The 16,804-nt window shown below is 39.2% G+C and overlaps 1 protein-coding gene across 4 annotated transcripts in view; it reads left to right on the forward strand.

Moving 5' to 3' along the window:
• The window catches only part of Fkbp5 (FKBP prolyl isomerase 5), an 86,187-nt gene that overhangs the window by 50,588 nt on the left and 18,795 nt on the right, over window positions 1–16,804 (forward strand). For all 4 annotated transcript variants that reach the window (XM_048347888.1, XM_048347889.1, XM_048347891.1 and 1 more), the window contains exons 5-6: window positions 339–453; window positions 14,822–14,978. In XM_048347888.1, coding sequence (XP_048203845.1) covers window positions 339–453; window positions 14,822–14,978 — 272 coding nt within the window. The remainder of the gene's footprint in view (window positions 1–338; window positions 454–14,821; window positions 14,979–16,804) is intronic.

Here is a 16,804-nt window from a genome sequence, read left to right on the forward strand (position 1 = left end):
AAAAGTGGTGGCCTCAGACTCAGACAAAGTAATTCTGGGCCAACTTTTTGTAATGCCGTCTTTTTACCTACAAGGCAAAGTTCCTAGTATTTCCTGTCCATCTTTGCACTGCAGCCCCACGGGATGTAGCCTAGATGTTATCATTATGCTAACTTCTTTCCAAGTATTGAAAAGTGCAATGTTTTTTTATCTACATTTCCAGTAATGAAGATGGACAGATAGATGTATTTTAAAACAGAATGCTATTTCATAAAATAAGCAAAGAATCAATTGTCTTGCCTTCGCATGTGTTAAATTGGGCTTTGATCTTCTCTCAGTTAAGTCTCTTTCCTTTCTAGATTGAGCTTCTAGATTTCAAAGGAGAGGATTTATTTGAAGATGCAGGCATTATCCGTAGAATCAAGCGAAAAGGCGAGGGATACTCCAACCCAAACGAAGGAGCAACAGTAGAAAGTAAGTATAACTGCAGAGGGAACTGGTCCTTAGAAGTTGAGTTCTTTTATGTAAATGATATGGAAATTGTTTTTAAAATCTATGCATAAAAATAAAATACATTGAAAACAAGTGCCAGTGGTTCAATAATTCCTATGACTTCCATAAACATTTAAATCCTATCAAGGATTTCTAGGGTCAACAAAACCTTAGAAACTGCGAAGTCCAACTCTGCCTTCCTGTCTAGGAAGGAGGCTAAAGCATGGCCTGACACACTATTTCCTGCTTCCAGACTGGGGCTATTACATATTTCAGCTCTTCTTCATGTATGAATGACCCTTTGAAAATAAGAAACTCAAAAATGCTATTTAACTGTTTAAAATGAGCTCTTCCTATTATTATTATTATTATTTTTTTTTTTTGTCCAGTCCTGGGCCTTGGACTCAGGGCCTGAGCACTGTCCCTGGCTTCTTCCCGCTCAAGGCTAGCACTCTGCCACTTGAGCCACAGCGCTGCTTCTGGCCGTTTTCTGTATATGTGGTGCTGGGGAATCGAACCTAGGGCCTCGTGTATCCGAGGCAGGCACTCTTGCCACTAGGCTATATCCCCAGCCCCTCTTCCTATTATTTTTAATCTTTTTGGAGGTACTGGGGTTTGAAACTGAGGACCTTGTGTTTGTTAGGCAGATGCTCTACCACTTTAGCCATGCCCTCAGCCATTTTTATTTTTCAGTTAAGGGTTTGAGCTCTTTGCCTGTAAGACAGTCTCAGACCACAGTCCTTCTATCTACACGTCTGTGTATCTGGGACTATAAATTTAAGCCTGGGTTGACCTCTATTTTAAACAGGCCTTTCTGGTTTTGAACTAAGGGCCTTTTGTTTCTTGTTTCTGCCACTTTCGTCACTTCCCCATTTTTGCTTTCTTTAAGCTATGCTCTAGATAGTCTCTTGGGTTTGCTTGGAGATGACCTTAGACCATGATCCTCCTATTTTTGCCTCTCATGTGCCTGGGAATACAGATGTGTCCCATATCCAGTTTGTTGAGATGAGGTTTCACTAGCATGGCAAGTGCCAGTAACTCATACCTATAACCCTAGCTACTGAGGAGTCCGTGATTGGGAAGATCATAGTTCAAAGCCAGCCCATCTCAATCAGTAGCTGGACATGGTGACAGACATCTGTCATCCTAGCTGTGTAGGAAGTGTAAATGCCAGGTCATGGTCTAGGCCAGTCTGGGCATACATGTGAGACCTTATTCAAAAAAAGATCTGGGAACATGGCTCAAAAGATAGAGGAAACATAAGCCCTTGAGTTCAATCTTCAGTACCATCTAGGAAACAAAATAAACATACTGGATATATCTCAAAATAGTTTCAGATTCAATATTCATCTCATAACAGCTTCATTTAGTAAATAACATTTTAATACATGTGTGCCAAATACTTGGTAGCCTGTATAAAATTTAAAAAAGAATGAAAAATAGTCCCATTTACTAAGAAGTTCTTTTTTTTTTTTTTTTTTTTTTTTTTTTTTTGCCAGTCCTGGAGCTTGAATAGAGGGCCTGAGCACTGTCCCTGGCTTCTTTTTGCTCAAGGCTAGCACTCTACCACTTGAGCCACAGTGCCACTTCTGGCTTTTTTTATATATGTGGTGCTGAGGAATTGAACCCAGGGCAAGCATTCTACCACTAGGCCATATTCCCGGCCCAAGAAGTTCTTTTACTATGGGGTTCCAACAACTATATTACTAGCATTATGTATTCATTTATTTCCCACATTAACCTTCCAAGGTAAGATAATCCCCAAATGAGGACACTTCAGAGATATTATATTAACTGCCTAAGGTCTCAGAGTAACTAAATGGACTTCTGAGTTGCTAAGGTTCTGTTGCCCTAGAAATCTTTGGTAGAATTTGTTTATGTAAATTACTGAAAATTGTCTTAACTAACAGGCACTTAAAAGTATATGTTGCTTGTATATATAATGTATTTTAATATTGATTATGAAAGTTTTCAAACCTGTATACCAGATTTTTTTTCATATGATCTGGGAACTCTCCTCAATTCAACAATTTATGATTTCAAACTGAAAGGTCTTATTAAATAACTAAGAGGAAAGCTTTTCCAAATTATACACAGTACCACAAAATTATCACTGTACAGATAGATGACTTTGTGGTAGACTAAATTAATTTTGGGAGTTTTTTTTGTTTGTTTTGGTCGGTCATGGGGCTTGAACTCTGGGCCTGGACGATGTCCCTGAGCGTTTCAGCTCTAGCACTCTACCACTTGAGCCACAGCGCCACTTTAATTTTGGTTTTGATAATAAGCTCACTATGAGTCATTTCCTAACTTGCTGTTTTGAAATAACTTTAGATTGGCAGAGTTGAAAAATTAATACAGAAATTTCTCATATATGTTTTACCCAGCTTACCCTAATGTTAAAGTTTGACCTAATAATAGGACATTTATCAGAATTAGGAAATAACATTCACACAAAACTACTAGCTGTTCTTCAGATCTTATTCAAAATTATGTCAGTTACTACACACATTGCCCTTTTCTGCCTCAGGATCAAATTCAGGATCCGGTATTATATTCAGTTGTTCAGTCTCTGTATTTCCTTCCAGCATGTATCAGGTCTTCAGTCTTTGTTGATTATGATCCTGGTGCTTTTGAAGACAGTCTGACACTTTTTAATACAACTGACCATTTGTAGAACCTCTAAGTTTTTCAGATGTCTTCAGTGATCAGATTGGGATTGTGCATTTTGGAAAATACAAGTGATGTTGTGATCAACTTGATGTTGATGTCTTACTACTGGTGGTATTAACTTCAGAGCATTTGATTAATGTGAAATTACTATATTTCTACTCTGTAATAAAAAAGTATCTCATTAAGAGAGAAATCAGAAATTTGATGCTGGAGACTCCTTCCTGTAATCTTAGCTACTCAGGAGGCTGAGATATGAGAATCAAGGTTTAAGACAAGCTGGGCAGAAAAGTCCATTAGACTCTTCTTACCATTTTACCAACAAAAAAGCTGGAAGTATAGGTGTGGCTTAATTGAAAGAGCACCAGCCTTGAGTGGAAAAAACCAAGTGAGAACATAAGACCCTGAGTACACCAAACAAAAACAAACAGAAAAAAGGCTGCAAATGTCTTGCTTTATGTCACACTTTCACAGGCTCATTCTAGCATACGTGAATGGTTTTCACCTATAGCAATTATTATTATAGTATGTGACTAATAGTAATCTGTGTCCATTGTTCCTCCCACATTTATTAAATAAAATTCTATTGTAAGGAAGAGCTGCCTCCTTTTCCCCATATATTGCTTATGTAGTTGTGTGTTTATATACATATAATTATTTTCTTCTGTAAGGTATTTTTTGTTGCTGTTCTTGGCTCAGATTGTTTCAGATTTGGCTATTGAAAACTTCTTGAACTTGGTTTTTGGTTCTTTCATTTCCCCACTGTTTTTTTAATTTTTCTTTTTTGATTTAGGAATGTTTTTTGTTTTTGCATTTCCTTAATTTCTGCCACCACAAGATGCTTTAGGCTCATCTTAAAGATTTCCGTGCCCCAGGTTTGGAATTAACCATTTCTCCAGAGAGCACTAATTCCTGTATTGGGAATCATATTTAGAAAACAAGGTCTGGATGCTAGATGTGCTTGTACAGTGGGATATCCTTGCTTCTAGAACAGCTTCACAGACAGAGCTAGGAAGCACACATCCCTCAATACACACATCTGTATGTATAATATTTGTGTCTGTCTGCAGATGCATTATAAGCCACAAGTACATACTCAGTCCTGATTCAGAACCACACAGCTCTTCTCATTTTGCTCATCTGAAATTTTTTTTTATCCATTATAGTCACAACATATTGTTCAGTTTGTGCAGTTCTAATATATAAATCAAGTACTTCCAGAACTGTAAACCCATGCCACTGAGTAAAATTAGTTTCTTTTTTTTGCCATCAATAAGAAATTTACTTATTTTTTTAAAAATCCAAATGCTGGCATTGTCCAGAAAAATTTAACAGGTTTATTTATAATTGTTATAAAGTTGAACTGCTGAAACTTGTTCACTGAAACATTTTGACTTGCACCTCCAGTGGCGGGGCGCACTCTTGCGAGCGGCTTTTGTCGCCAGTTGTTTCCTGGGTGCTTTACCACCGGTGGACTTGCAGTCTGCTTGGTACGAGCCATGGTATAGAGAAGCCTTTACTCACCCCCCTTCTCCTTCGGCTGGAGCTCGGCGAACGAGAGGCAGCGCTGGCGTTGGAGAGCGGCGATGGCGCCGCGGCGGCGGCTGCGAACACAATTCAAATTAGTTTCTTAAGTAGGAAAAGTTTGTGTATGATTCCTTTGGCCATTATTCAAAACACTGTTTTCCCACTTAGATAAATTTTTGTATAGTGCTCATTTTATTAGTTTTGTGTTTGTATTCCTTTTGCAGAAATGAGCAGATATATGCTTATTTGTGTCTTTTTTTTTTTTCTTTTTAATCCAGTCCTGGGGCTTGAACTCAGGGCCTAAGCACTATCCCTGGCTTCTTTTTGCTCAAGGCTAGCACTCTACCACTTGAGCCACAACGCCACTTCTGGCTTTTTCTGCTTATGTGGTGGCGAGGGATAATTGTGATTACCAGCACTCATTACCACAGATGTTAGAGATACAGAAGGGTTTTTATGTAGAGATGTCATGAGTTACTGAGTAGAAGGGACACACAGGCTTAGGAAATGATAGACTTGAGTTTTATATCTTGGTATTACTACCCATTTTGTTGTGCTGGGGATTGAACTCTGCGGATTGCTAGGCAAGCAAGCGCACTACCATTTGGACCTCACCTCTTCCCCTTTTTCTATTGGTTATTTTTGAGAATCTTGATTTATGTAATCTTACTGTGCTCCCCTGTGTGGCTGGGGGATGAAAGTATGATGTCACATCCAGCCATTGGTTGAGATGCAATCTCTTGGGCTACTTTTTTTGTCCAGGCTAACCTGGAACTTCAGTCCTTGGTCTCACCTTCCCAAACAGGAATATAGGGCCTACCCGTTATTTTGTCTGTAGACAGCATCAACTACCTTGAACACATCATTTTCTCAAATGTTAATAACAATCATTTCTGGGCTGGGAATGGAATATGGCCTAGTGGCAAGAGTGCTTGCCTCCCATACGAGAAGCCCTGGGTTCTATTCCCCAGCACCACATATACAGAAAATGGGCAGAAGTGGCGCTGTGGCTCAAGTGGCAGAGTGCTAGCCTTGAGCAAAAAGAAGCCAGGGACAGTGCTCAGGCCCTGAGCCCAAGCCCCAGACTGGTAAAATAAATAAATAACCATTTCTCATACAAGTTATGATCCATTATGAAGAAAGGTGCCTTATATAATGGGCATTTAATTTCTTTCTTTTTAGAATCCTCTAATATTGTCTTTATCGTCTTTATATACTTTGTTTTGCTTCCTTTAAGTGGATTTTTTTTTTTTGGTCCAGTACTAGGGCTTGAACTCAGGGCCTGAGCACTATCCCTGAGCTTCTTTTGCCCAAGGCTAGCACTCTACCACTTGAGCCACAGCTCCACTTCCGGCCTTTTCTGTTTATGTGGTACTGAGGAATCGAACCCAGGGCTTCATGCATGCTAGGCAAGGGCTGTACTGTTAAGCCGCATTCTCAGCCCCTGAATGGATTTTTTTTTAAGGAATTCTTAGCTGGGTTGAGTGGCTCATTCTTGTAATCCTAGCTACTCAAGAGTCTAATATCTGAAGATTTATTTTCGAAGTCAGATGAGGCAGACAAATCCAAGAGGCTGTTATCTCTAATTAGCCATCAAAAAGCTACAATTGGAAACCTGGCTAACATTGTAAAAATGAAAAAAGCCAACCAAGAACTTGAGACCTTGAGTTCAAGCCCCACTACCAACAACAAAAAAACAACAAAAAGAGAATCCTTGATTGTTCTTTCCTACATCTAATCCATGATTAATTTGTCTGTAGTGACAGTCTTCACTTTAATTTCATATTTTCTTACAACAGCCTGATTTAAATGATATTTCTCCAGGGTTTTGTCTTTTGAAGAGTACTATGTACTGAATTTAAAAGCTTTTACCAAGTTGTAATCATTTGCTTTCTTTTCATAATTTCTCTCTTATGTAGAAGACATAAATTAGCTTGACAAGCTTTATTCTTTGTCAGACATTTTGATTTTTTCTCTATGTATCAGAAATCTCATGTTTGCAGTGAGTTTTAGATTTCATTTCACTGTGCTTTTTTGTGTCAGTAAGATGATTATCTTGTAATTTTTATTCAGTGTTGTTCTTTTCCCATGGTAAAAGGTGTTCAGTCATGGTGTTCTGAGGTGCTGTAATTGTAATGATTAGGATGACTGATACTTTGTACTTTTATGCAATTGCCAGTCCTGGCTACATGGCCACCTTAAACTTCATTGTCTTAGGAAATCCAGTGGGTCTGACATGAGATTCTGAATCTATATTTAGTCAGGTTGTTGCTGTCAATGGTCACACGCTGGCTGTACAGGATGGTCTCCATCAGAGTTTGAAGCTGCATTGGAATGCAGAGGGTGCAGTCGTAGCTGTAGTTTCAGAGAACATCACAGGTTCATATTGTGGGAGAATCCTCTTCCCCTTTGAAGCCTATTGAAATAATAGAATGGTAGAATTAGGGGGAGGTTTTCAAAAAGAGGAAAATGGGACCAAAATTGTAAAGGATTTCTGTAATATGTAAAGTAGATGCAGCTGGCCTGCTGGAAACTAATTTCAGCAAACCCAACCCAAAACAGGTGTAGAGAAGACCTCTGCAGAGGTACATAGTGTTCTTCTCAACAAGCTTGGGCAGAACTCCAAGCTCACAATTAGCTGGTGCAAGGCAGCCAAAGCAGGCTATGGGGCAATCATCAAGATTGTTCTAGAACAATATGGGACAGCTGGGACAGTTAATATCCACTTCAGTAGTTCCCAGCTTTGGCTGAATTGGAATTACATTGGGAGCTTTTAAAAATACTGATGCCCAGGCCTCAAACCTGTTAAACAAAAACTTCAAAGGATAGAATTGTAGACAAATATTTTTTAAAATTCCCTAAGTTACTCTAGTTTTCAGCCAAGGACTGAAAACTACTACCCTAGGGTCTGTCTGGCTCCAGAGCTAAAACCAGTAAGGCCAGGCTCCAAAATATGAAAGGGATCAACTTCAGAAGACTCCAAACTTTAGAACTTTTGGACTAGAGAATGAGAACATAAAGTATCATTGAATCATTCCCTCCCTCCGTTAGTTAGTCTATCTCTCTTCTCATTACTGGGGTTCAAACTCAAAGACCTTGCACTTGGAAGAACAGGCCCTCTACCACTTGAGGTATACGACCAACCCTTTTTGCTACAGCTGCTTTAGAGAAAGGATCTTGTTTTTTTGTTCCAATCTAATTTGACCTTGATCCTAGTTGAGCTTCTTTCCACATGGCTTAGGTGACAGGCACACAACACCACACCAAGCTTTTTATTGATTGGGATGATGGTCTCATGACTTTTTCCCTGAGTTGGCCTTAAGCTATTGTCCTCCTCATTTTCACTTCTCAAGTTACTAAGATTGTAGGTGTCAGCCATTACACTTGACTATCTGTGTGTGTGTATGCGCCGCGCGCTGATACTTGGGCTTGAACTTAGCCTCTTGATCTCACTTAACAGCTTTTTTTTTTTTTTTTTTTTTTTTTTGTTCAAAGCTGGTGTTCCTTGTTGAATGGCAACTCCTTTGTACAGTTACTTGAAGATAATAAAAAACAGGGCTGGGAATATGGCCTAGTGGCAAAGTGCTTGCCTCGTATACATGAAGCCCTGGGTTCAATTCCTCAGCAGCACATATATGTATAGAAAAAGCCAGAAGTAGCACTGTGGCTCAAGTGGTAGAGTGCTAGCCTTGAGCAAAAAGAAGCCAGCAACAGTACTCAGGCCCTGAGTTCAGGCCCCAGAACTAGCAAAAAAACAACAAGAAGCAAACCTGATGTTCTACTGCTTGAGCCACACTTCCACTTCTGGCTTTTGCTGGTTAATTAGAGATAAAAGTCTCACAGACTTTTCTTCCTGGGCTGGTTTTGAACCCCGATCCTCAGATCTTAGCCTTTTGAATAGTTAGAATTACAGGTGTGAGTCACTAAAACAAGTATACACTGATTTACTCTTAACATTGATTTTAGTACATTTACATCGTTTCTTAAAAATTTAAGTGCTGGTAAAGATAGGACATAGAACTTTCATACCACCCAATGTAGAGTGGGGAAATAAAGGGATAAGGAAAACTTCATCAATTCAGCAAAAAAGAATTGGGAAATAACATGAAAACACTGCATAGGAAACCTGAAACATAAATAAAACCAATTATATCCTCAAAATACAGATGAAAGTCTCCTACTAATGGCATAAGATCTCATACAATGAAAATTTTGACAACAAAAACTTAGCTATATACTCTTTATAAATGAAACAGTAAAAACATACCAAAAATTGGAAGTAAAGCAAGAAAACACCATATATGCTCATATTGAGATCTTCTAGAATGAATTTTTTGTTTTTTATTGTTCTTGTCATGGTTTGCTGGGGGGATGCGGGGGCAGGGTAGTGGGCCTTGAACTCAGGGCCTGGGTTCTGTCCCTGAGTGCTTTTGCTCAAGGCTAGCACCTTTGAGCTAAAGCTCCAAAATAACTCAAGGAAGAAAGTAAATTATTGATACTAATGAGTTATATTTTTGTGAAATAGTGCAGCATATCATATACTTAGTCTAAAACAGGCTAGGTGTTTATTCGCTCAAATGTTTTAAATTTATGTAAATCCTTCTAAAGCGTTATTTGCAAAGGAGAGTACAGTCTTGGTAGAAAATAGTGGGTGTTTTTATTTTTTGTGCCAGTCCAGGGGCTTGAACTCAGAGCTTGGGCACTGTAGCCGAGCATTTTTGGTCAAGTCTAGTGCTCTACCACTTGAACCACAGTTCCACTGCTGGCTTTTTTGTTTTTTTTGGTGGTTAATTGGAAATAAGAGTCCCACAGACCCAGGTTGACTTCCAACTGCCATCTTCAGATCTTAACCTCTTGGCTAGGCTTACAGGCGTGAGCCACAGTGTGCCTAGTTGAAAATAATGTTTCTTTGTTCCAAAAGAAAAAAACAGCCAATGGATCATTTATTTCAGGATAGTATTATAAAACAAAAGCTCCTTATCAGTAATGTATTTCAGTAGCCTCTTGGGATTTATTAAAATAGAAATGCTGACTAATAGAGTCAATAAAAGAGGAAAATTCCTGTAAATTATCACCCTTAATGCTCTGTTTTCATATTAGTCATTAAATAAGTATCTATTTTCTCGTCTTGAAATGTGTGGTGGACATTGTGTAATGTACAAAGACATTGCCTTATTAGCAGTTATACTCATGCTTTGAAATTAAATGGTTTCTTATACAGACTTCTAAAACATGCTTAATCTGGTATAACTTAATACTAATAACAGGACAGTACTCATAACTAACATTGAGTACCTCTCAGTAGCCATACTTAACAGTGTGGGTAGACTCCCATACAGATGAATAAATGGACAAATGAATTAATTAATGGTGTATTCAGTGCTAAAACTTTAATTTAGCTCAGGCTTTATTAATTTAGCACAGATTAAATCTTGTTTGTGTGTTTACTTATTGTGGTGCTGCAGATTGATCTCGTGCTGGGTAGTTGATCACATTACCACTAAGCTATGTTCCCAAACCTCTGAGTTTTTTACTTAATCCTCTCAGTAATTATGAGTTAGCTAGTGTTATTATTCCTGTTCTACAGATGAAGAAACTGAGAGTCAGATCATTTACCTTCCAAAGTCATATCAATTAAGTGGCCGAATGCATCAGTTCAGTATATAATACAGGTCTGGTTTGAGCCAGACTGCTGGGAAGGCAAGAACGTTAAGTTTGTGTTGGTGGAGAATTTATGTGCTGATTGTACGCTTCCTGTTTAGATCACGGAATAGAAATCACTTGCTAAGTGTTCTCCTATCTCGGTAGCCAAGTTCCATGCCTGCTCTCTGTTAGCGTGTTTCCTTCAGTTCCATAAGGCTCATTAGCTTTCCAGGGGTTTTTAAGATCCTGCTTTTGGAAGTGGAGCTATTGCTTAAGTGGTAGAACACTACCCTCTAGCAAAAAAGCTAAGGGTCAGTGCCCAGGCTCTGAGTTAAAGCTCCAGCGCCAGCACAAAAACTATGAAGAAGAAAATCTCCTACTGTCTCAGAAGCTGTGCTCCATTCGGCAGGAGACACCCAGAGAAAGACAGTGGCAGGAATTAGGCAGCAGAGGAAACGCTTGATGAGTGGGAGTAACCTGTTGCAACCTGGTTTTCTGCGGCCAAATAACCAGTCTTGTCTAGTAGTAATGCCTGTTACAGCATTCCCATCCAGATCCCTATGACCCAGTAATTGTTTTGGGAATGAGTGCAAAGCTATCAGACACCAACTGCTATAATTAGAAAAGGGAAAAACACTTACCAGAGCTAACGTCTTTAGGCTGGAGCATTTACAGCACTTTGTTTTTTAAGTTATGCAGCCTCTTTCTCAGTTTTGCTTCCTAAAATACAAATTGTGCAGTTTTGGGGTTCTTGCATTCCAGTCTTTGTTGCTGCTGTGCTCTCTTTCCTTTTCTCCCCCTATTTTAATCGGAGTACAAATTGCTGTCAGCACATCGAGTTCATGTGCCAGCCACATTCAGAACAGGGTGTTCTGTGCTCTTCAAAACAAAATTGCTCTAGGGCAGTGAGAGAACAATAAGTCAGAGGCTCCGGTTTAAATGATGTTTTGCAGCGGACCAGGCTCACTTGATGTGGTTACACTCAGATTGCGCAGCTAAGCTTGGGTAATTTGGTTTGGTTTGACTCTGTGGGGTTGTGGGGTTTGCTGGAACTCCCCCCCTCCCCCTCAAGTTACATAGACTTTAAGTCAAGACAAAATGTTGTTTCTTTTTAACTTGTTTATTTCTTTCTTGACCAAAAAAGCTCTAAGTAGAAGCATCCTGTATGTACTTTTATTCACTTTGGCCACGTCATAGATCATTTACTTCCCATCAATCATGCTGGTTGAGATTAGCAACAGACCTCCTGAGCCCTTGAGGCTGAGCTCTCAAGTGAGTCATGATTGTTATTATTAAATATTTATTATGTGAGTATTTGCACCAAGAGGTACAAGGTCAAAAGCAACCACAGGTCTTCCCCAACCAAAGCTGCCACGATTTTCTTTGATAGCAATTGTTAAGACGATTTAAAGGAATATAAGTGGGTCTTCAGGAGCTGGGCCACCTCTATGTGTGGCACCAGAGGAGAGCCACTATCGTGGCCGTGGGCAGGCTCCTTAGTGCTGGAAGTACTTGTCAGCAGCCTCGTAGAACTTGTCACGCCAGTGTTCCAAGTTTAGAAACCAGTTAGCTGGGTGATAGCCTTTGCTGCTTGTAGATATAAAGAATCAATGGACTGTATATATGCGTGTACCCTGAGGCTATGATACCTCCACTGCTCCGACATTCCAGATACCATCAGTGTTACAAAGTAGAAGCTTGTATGTACAATAAGTATGTCTGCATATCACTTTAAGATTTTATGGTACTGCAGCTAGTGGCTCGCTCAGGTCTAATTTAAAAGAATTGAATATGCCATGGGGGGAAATAGTATATACATAGGTAGTATTTATAAGAGCTGTCACAGATTTTTTTCTTTACCTTTCTATTAGATGGCTACAAACAATGGATCCATCATTTATTGTCTCAGAGACCAGCTGTAATTAATATTTTACTTTCTTAATTATGACTTTGTTACAGCTTTCTCTTTTCTTCTTTCTTGCTTCATTTTTCTCAACATGTTTATTAGTAAGCAGTCTTTCTTATCCCCCCCTAGTGCTGGGTAAGGAAATCTAAAAGGAAAATTTCAAATTATTTATATCATTTCATGTTAGCTGAAAACCCATCTAGGAAACTGACACACACTCAGGAATCCTTTGCAGAGTGTTTGGATTTCCTGTTTTGAAAACACATTCAAACTTGATCAACCCAAAGCCACAACAAATGTACTGATAATTTCCTCTCCTTTAGGGAGGAAGATACTTCTAACAATAAACCTCAGACCAAAAAAAAAAAAAAAGTCTTGTTTAACTAAGTTGTGAGCTACTGGAATAATAAATCTCAATACTGGGGACATTGTACAATAGGAGTTGAAATCCACTTTGCTCAGCAAATCTTTTCCATGAAAAATGTGGCCATTAATCTAAATTAAATTTCTTGAGCATATTTAGGTGCACAAACTTATAGAAACTTTCAACCCCTTTACAAATATCAGCTTTTTATTTCAGAAAAGTATCTTAAGCCTTAGACTCTCCCTAAAACCTCTGGTATGCATGTATTTGAAAGTAATCACCAGACGCTGGTGGCTCACACCTGTAATCCTACCTACTCAGGAGACAGAACTCTGAAGATCACAGTTCAAAGCCAGCCTAGTCAAGAAAATCGGTGAGACTCTTATTTCCAATAAACTACCAAAAGGCTAGAAGTAGAGGTATGTTTCAAGTAGTAGAGGACTATCCTTGAAGAAAAGAAGAAAGTCAAGTTGTGGGTTTGTTGTTGTTGTTGTTGTTGTTTTGTTTTCCTCTTTTTGCAGTGATGGGGTGGAACCTAGGGCCTTGCACATACCAGGCAAGGGCTCTACCACTGAACCTACTCCATTCCCAGCCAAAGTCAAATTTGCTTTTTCAATGTTCAGAAGAACTTTGAATTTAATGCCAGTTGATTATTTTATCTAGAGAGAACCAATAGGTGAGTAAAATATAGAGGGGATACCTGCATTTCTGAATATGGAATATAAATGCTGCTTCTATAGTGACAGTCTGGCATTAGTCATTGTTTAGAGGAGCAAACTCAAGATCTGGACCCTTTCTAGATTGGCCCAAATTTCCAAAACTAGCCTGAGTCTGTGACAAGAGCAAATCGGAAAGGTATTGGTCCTAGTGAGTTAGGAAATGGCTGAGAGCTCTAAAACATAAATATCCCCAGTGATATTTGGGCCCAGGGTTGTTTTCTCTTCAAAGTTTATCTCATTTCTCAAATCTGGGCACAAGGTCATATGATCAAAGGATTAATCACAAGAATTAGCTTGAAGGTAGTTTCTAGACTTTATTGAGACATTACTGGGCTATAGAATCAGGATTTTAGAGCCTTCAAGGGACCATTGAGATCACATAGTTCAAAAGTAGAGTTAAATTACACTGGTATGACTGTAATCCCAGCTGTTAGGTGGGTAAGGCAGAAGGATCTGAGTTCTAGGCCACTCCAGACTACATAGTGAGACTTTGTCTCCCCTGACCCCCCCAAAATGATTTAGTTTGTATTTGGGGAGTAATAGTTGGCTTTTAGATATGTAATGGATAATAAAGAATTTTCTTATGAGAGAGAAATTATATTGCTTGGTGCCTGTTGCACTATCACAGAGGCCAGCCATTTTTCTTACTAAATCAAAGACCTTCCTAAATGAAAAAGCATAAACACCAAAGGTAGTTGGAGGTTTCAGAGAATTGTTTTTCCTAGAAAAATGATTCTTAACTGATGAAGAAAATGTGAGCGTGTGTTTCCTATTTTGACTTGAAATAAGATCTGACGTGAAGTAACCCTGGGAATGGCCTGAGTGAATTTGGACAGTGTGGTAACTTCGGCCCCAAGAAATTGACCTTTACTCTTAGCATGTTACCGAGGTTATTAAGTAATTTGTGAAGCTGCAGTACACTATTGATTCCTCCAGGCTTTGCATTTATTGTTCCCACTAAGGGACCCAGCTGAGTTAGTAGCTGATGTGATTGCCTTTAGATTTTCTACTTTCAATCAGGTATTTGTGAATACAGTTAGGACTCTCAAAAAGCAAAGGGTTGCAATTAACTTGTGTGTCTTCTTGGGGAAATAACCACTCATTTGGTTTTCTTGCCCAATTATCTGAAGTGAAGATGCTGTTACAGATTTGAGGCCATTATATATTCAAACTTAAGTTTGTGGCATTTTTACAATTATGTGTTTAAATAATCCAACACACAGTGACCTTGTTTTGCAGGTAAGGAATCCATTACCAAGTAGGCTTAAATCATACTGTTTGTTTTCTTATCTATAAGCTGTCTTATTGATGTGACCATCAGTACTTATACATTTAATCTAAATCAGTGAGAAATACAGTTGTTCTTAACAGTCAAATTGGGTGGCTAAGCTTCAACAAGACATACTGCAAGTGTCTCTTGATGAAATGGTGCATGTTGCCTTTGTGGCCACCACTTACTACGTCACTGAATCAGCCAGTCCTAGGAGCAGCTTTGTGACTGTCCTGTCTCCCCACCCCCAGTCCACCTGGAAGGCTGCTGTGGTGGAAGGATGTTTGATTGCAGAGATGTGGTGTTCACTGTTGGTGAAGGCGAAGACCATGACATTCCCATTGGAATTGACAAGGCCCTGGAGAAAATGCAGAGGGAAGAACAGTGTATTTTGTATCTTGGACCACGGTAAGCAGCACACCAGTTTAGCACACAGTGAAGTTACCTGAAGAACAAGGATATACTTCTTTTTTTCACTCAGCATTTGGGTGTGTTCTAGGAATTTAGTACAGCAGTGCAGACATTTCATTGAGTCAAGTACAGTTCACCAAGAATTCCTGGGCGTTTGTGATGATGTTTACTTGGTAGTTGTGTGTTAGGGATAGGATTGACAAGCAAGCTTTGCTTTCTGACGTGTTCATCTGCCACATGGCTAACTCAGGCAGTTGTTTGCCCTTCTCACACGTGCCAGGTTCTCTTGCCTTTTTTCTAAATTCAGCAGGAAGCAGTAAACACACATGTTTGTATTGGGGGCTAACGGAGCATTTGGATGATGTACTTATTAGAATTTGTGCCACATGTTCTTACATAGAGTCCTTGATTTTTGAGGGGTAGGGTGTTTAGTTTTGTTTGCGGGGTGGGGGGGGTGTGATAGGGAGGGAAGCATGTTCTTCCTGAATGGAATGGCAGCAGAGATGACTCATTTTCCCTAAATTTTTCCCATCATAAGGATATCCATTAGCACTTCCAAGCTTAGAATTATCAGACATTGACTGTCTTGTGAAAACATTCGGTAATATTTTTAGAGCTAAAATTTTACCATAAATCCAGCCCTTCTCTTGAGAAATGGACCCCTGAGAGGAAGAGGGGTGTTTTGATTCTGTTTGCATGGACATGCGTCTGCTTAATCTAGTGTGTCCTCCCTCGAGCCCATGGCTTTTCCAGTGGTAGGACTTGAGACTCTAGGTGACCTGCCCTTGCCAATAGGTACTGCTGTGTCTTTTTACCCTCTTTTGCCTTTGTGTTACCTCTGACCCCAAGCCACTCACCTATGTTCTTTGTCCTAATGCATGGTCTATAATCACATTTCTCAAGTGGTGGTTTAATCACTACCTACCCTCTTGAAGCTCCCTCCAAAATGCTTCTACCCTGAGTTATAAAGTCATTTCTGAAGCACCTTTTATGTAATCTCTTTTTCTCTACCCTTATTTCCTTATTTCACTGCTGTATGCTCACTTCAGTGTATTTTATTAACGCCTACTCTATCCTGTAGAAGCTGTTTGTATCTAGAGAGAACTTTCTGTTACTCAGCAAGAGCATGGCGAAGGCTTTCTTCTCCATATTCAGATAATCTCTCATTACTTTTAAGCTAACATTCCAATATTGTCATAGTTCTGACCTCACAGAGAAAAGGGTGTGTTTACAAACTTAAGCTCCTGAAGAGAATAAAGTTCTTATATGGGCTCTGAGAAGATAATGCTGTATGAATCAGGTTATTACATTTTAACCTAGCTGGCAAGCAGTTATTGGGGGCAGATGTCACAAATGTAGTAGCACAAAGGAATAGAAATTACATTTATCACTCCTAGTAGTTTCTTGCAGGTTTGAACGGTTATGTCAGCTGTGTACAATTGGGAAAATCACTAAACTCGCCAAAGCCTTCCTTAACTCCCCCTCTTTAAATGGGAAAACCAGTGTCTACCTCATTGGCCAGTCATGCAGGTCACTTAGCAAACTGACCAACAGTAGAAGGCCTCGGGAAATGAGCCAGTATTGTTTTTGCAGTGGATAACCATCTTTCTCTTCCATTTTCCTCTTCTCTTCCTTAAGCCACCAGAGATAACAAATGACTTTTAATACGTGATAGATTTTTTCAGATCATTTCTAGCATGAAAGTAGTCAACAAATCTTCATAAATTCTTCGGTCTATAAGCCTTGTCCTATGGGTATAAGTTAACATATGGGCAAGGAACCATTACTTTCTCTTCAGATTGTTGGGTATGTTGAAAACTTGT

Source organism: Perognathus longimembris, chromosome 6 (assembly GCF_023159225.1).
Source record: "Perognathus longimembris pacificus isolate PPM17 chromosome 6, ASM2315922v1, whole genome shotgun sequence".
NCBI classification, from domain to species: Eukaryota; Metazoa; Chordata; class Mammalia; order Rodentia; family Heteromyidae; genus Perognathus; species Perognathus longimembris.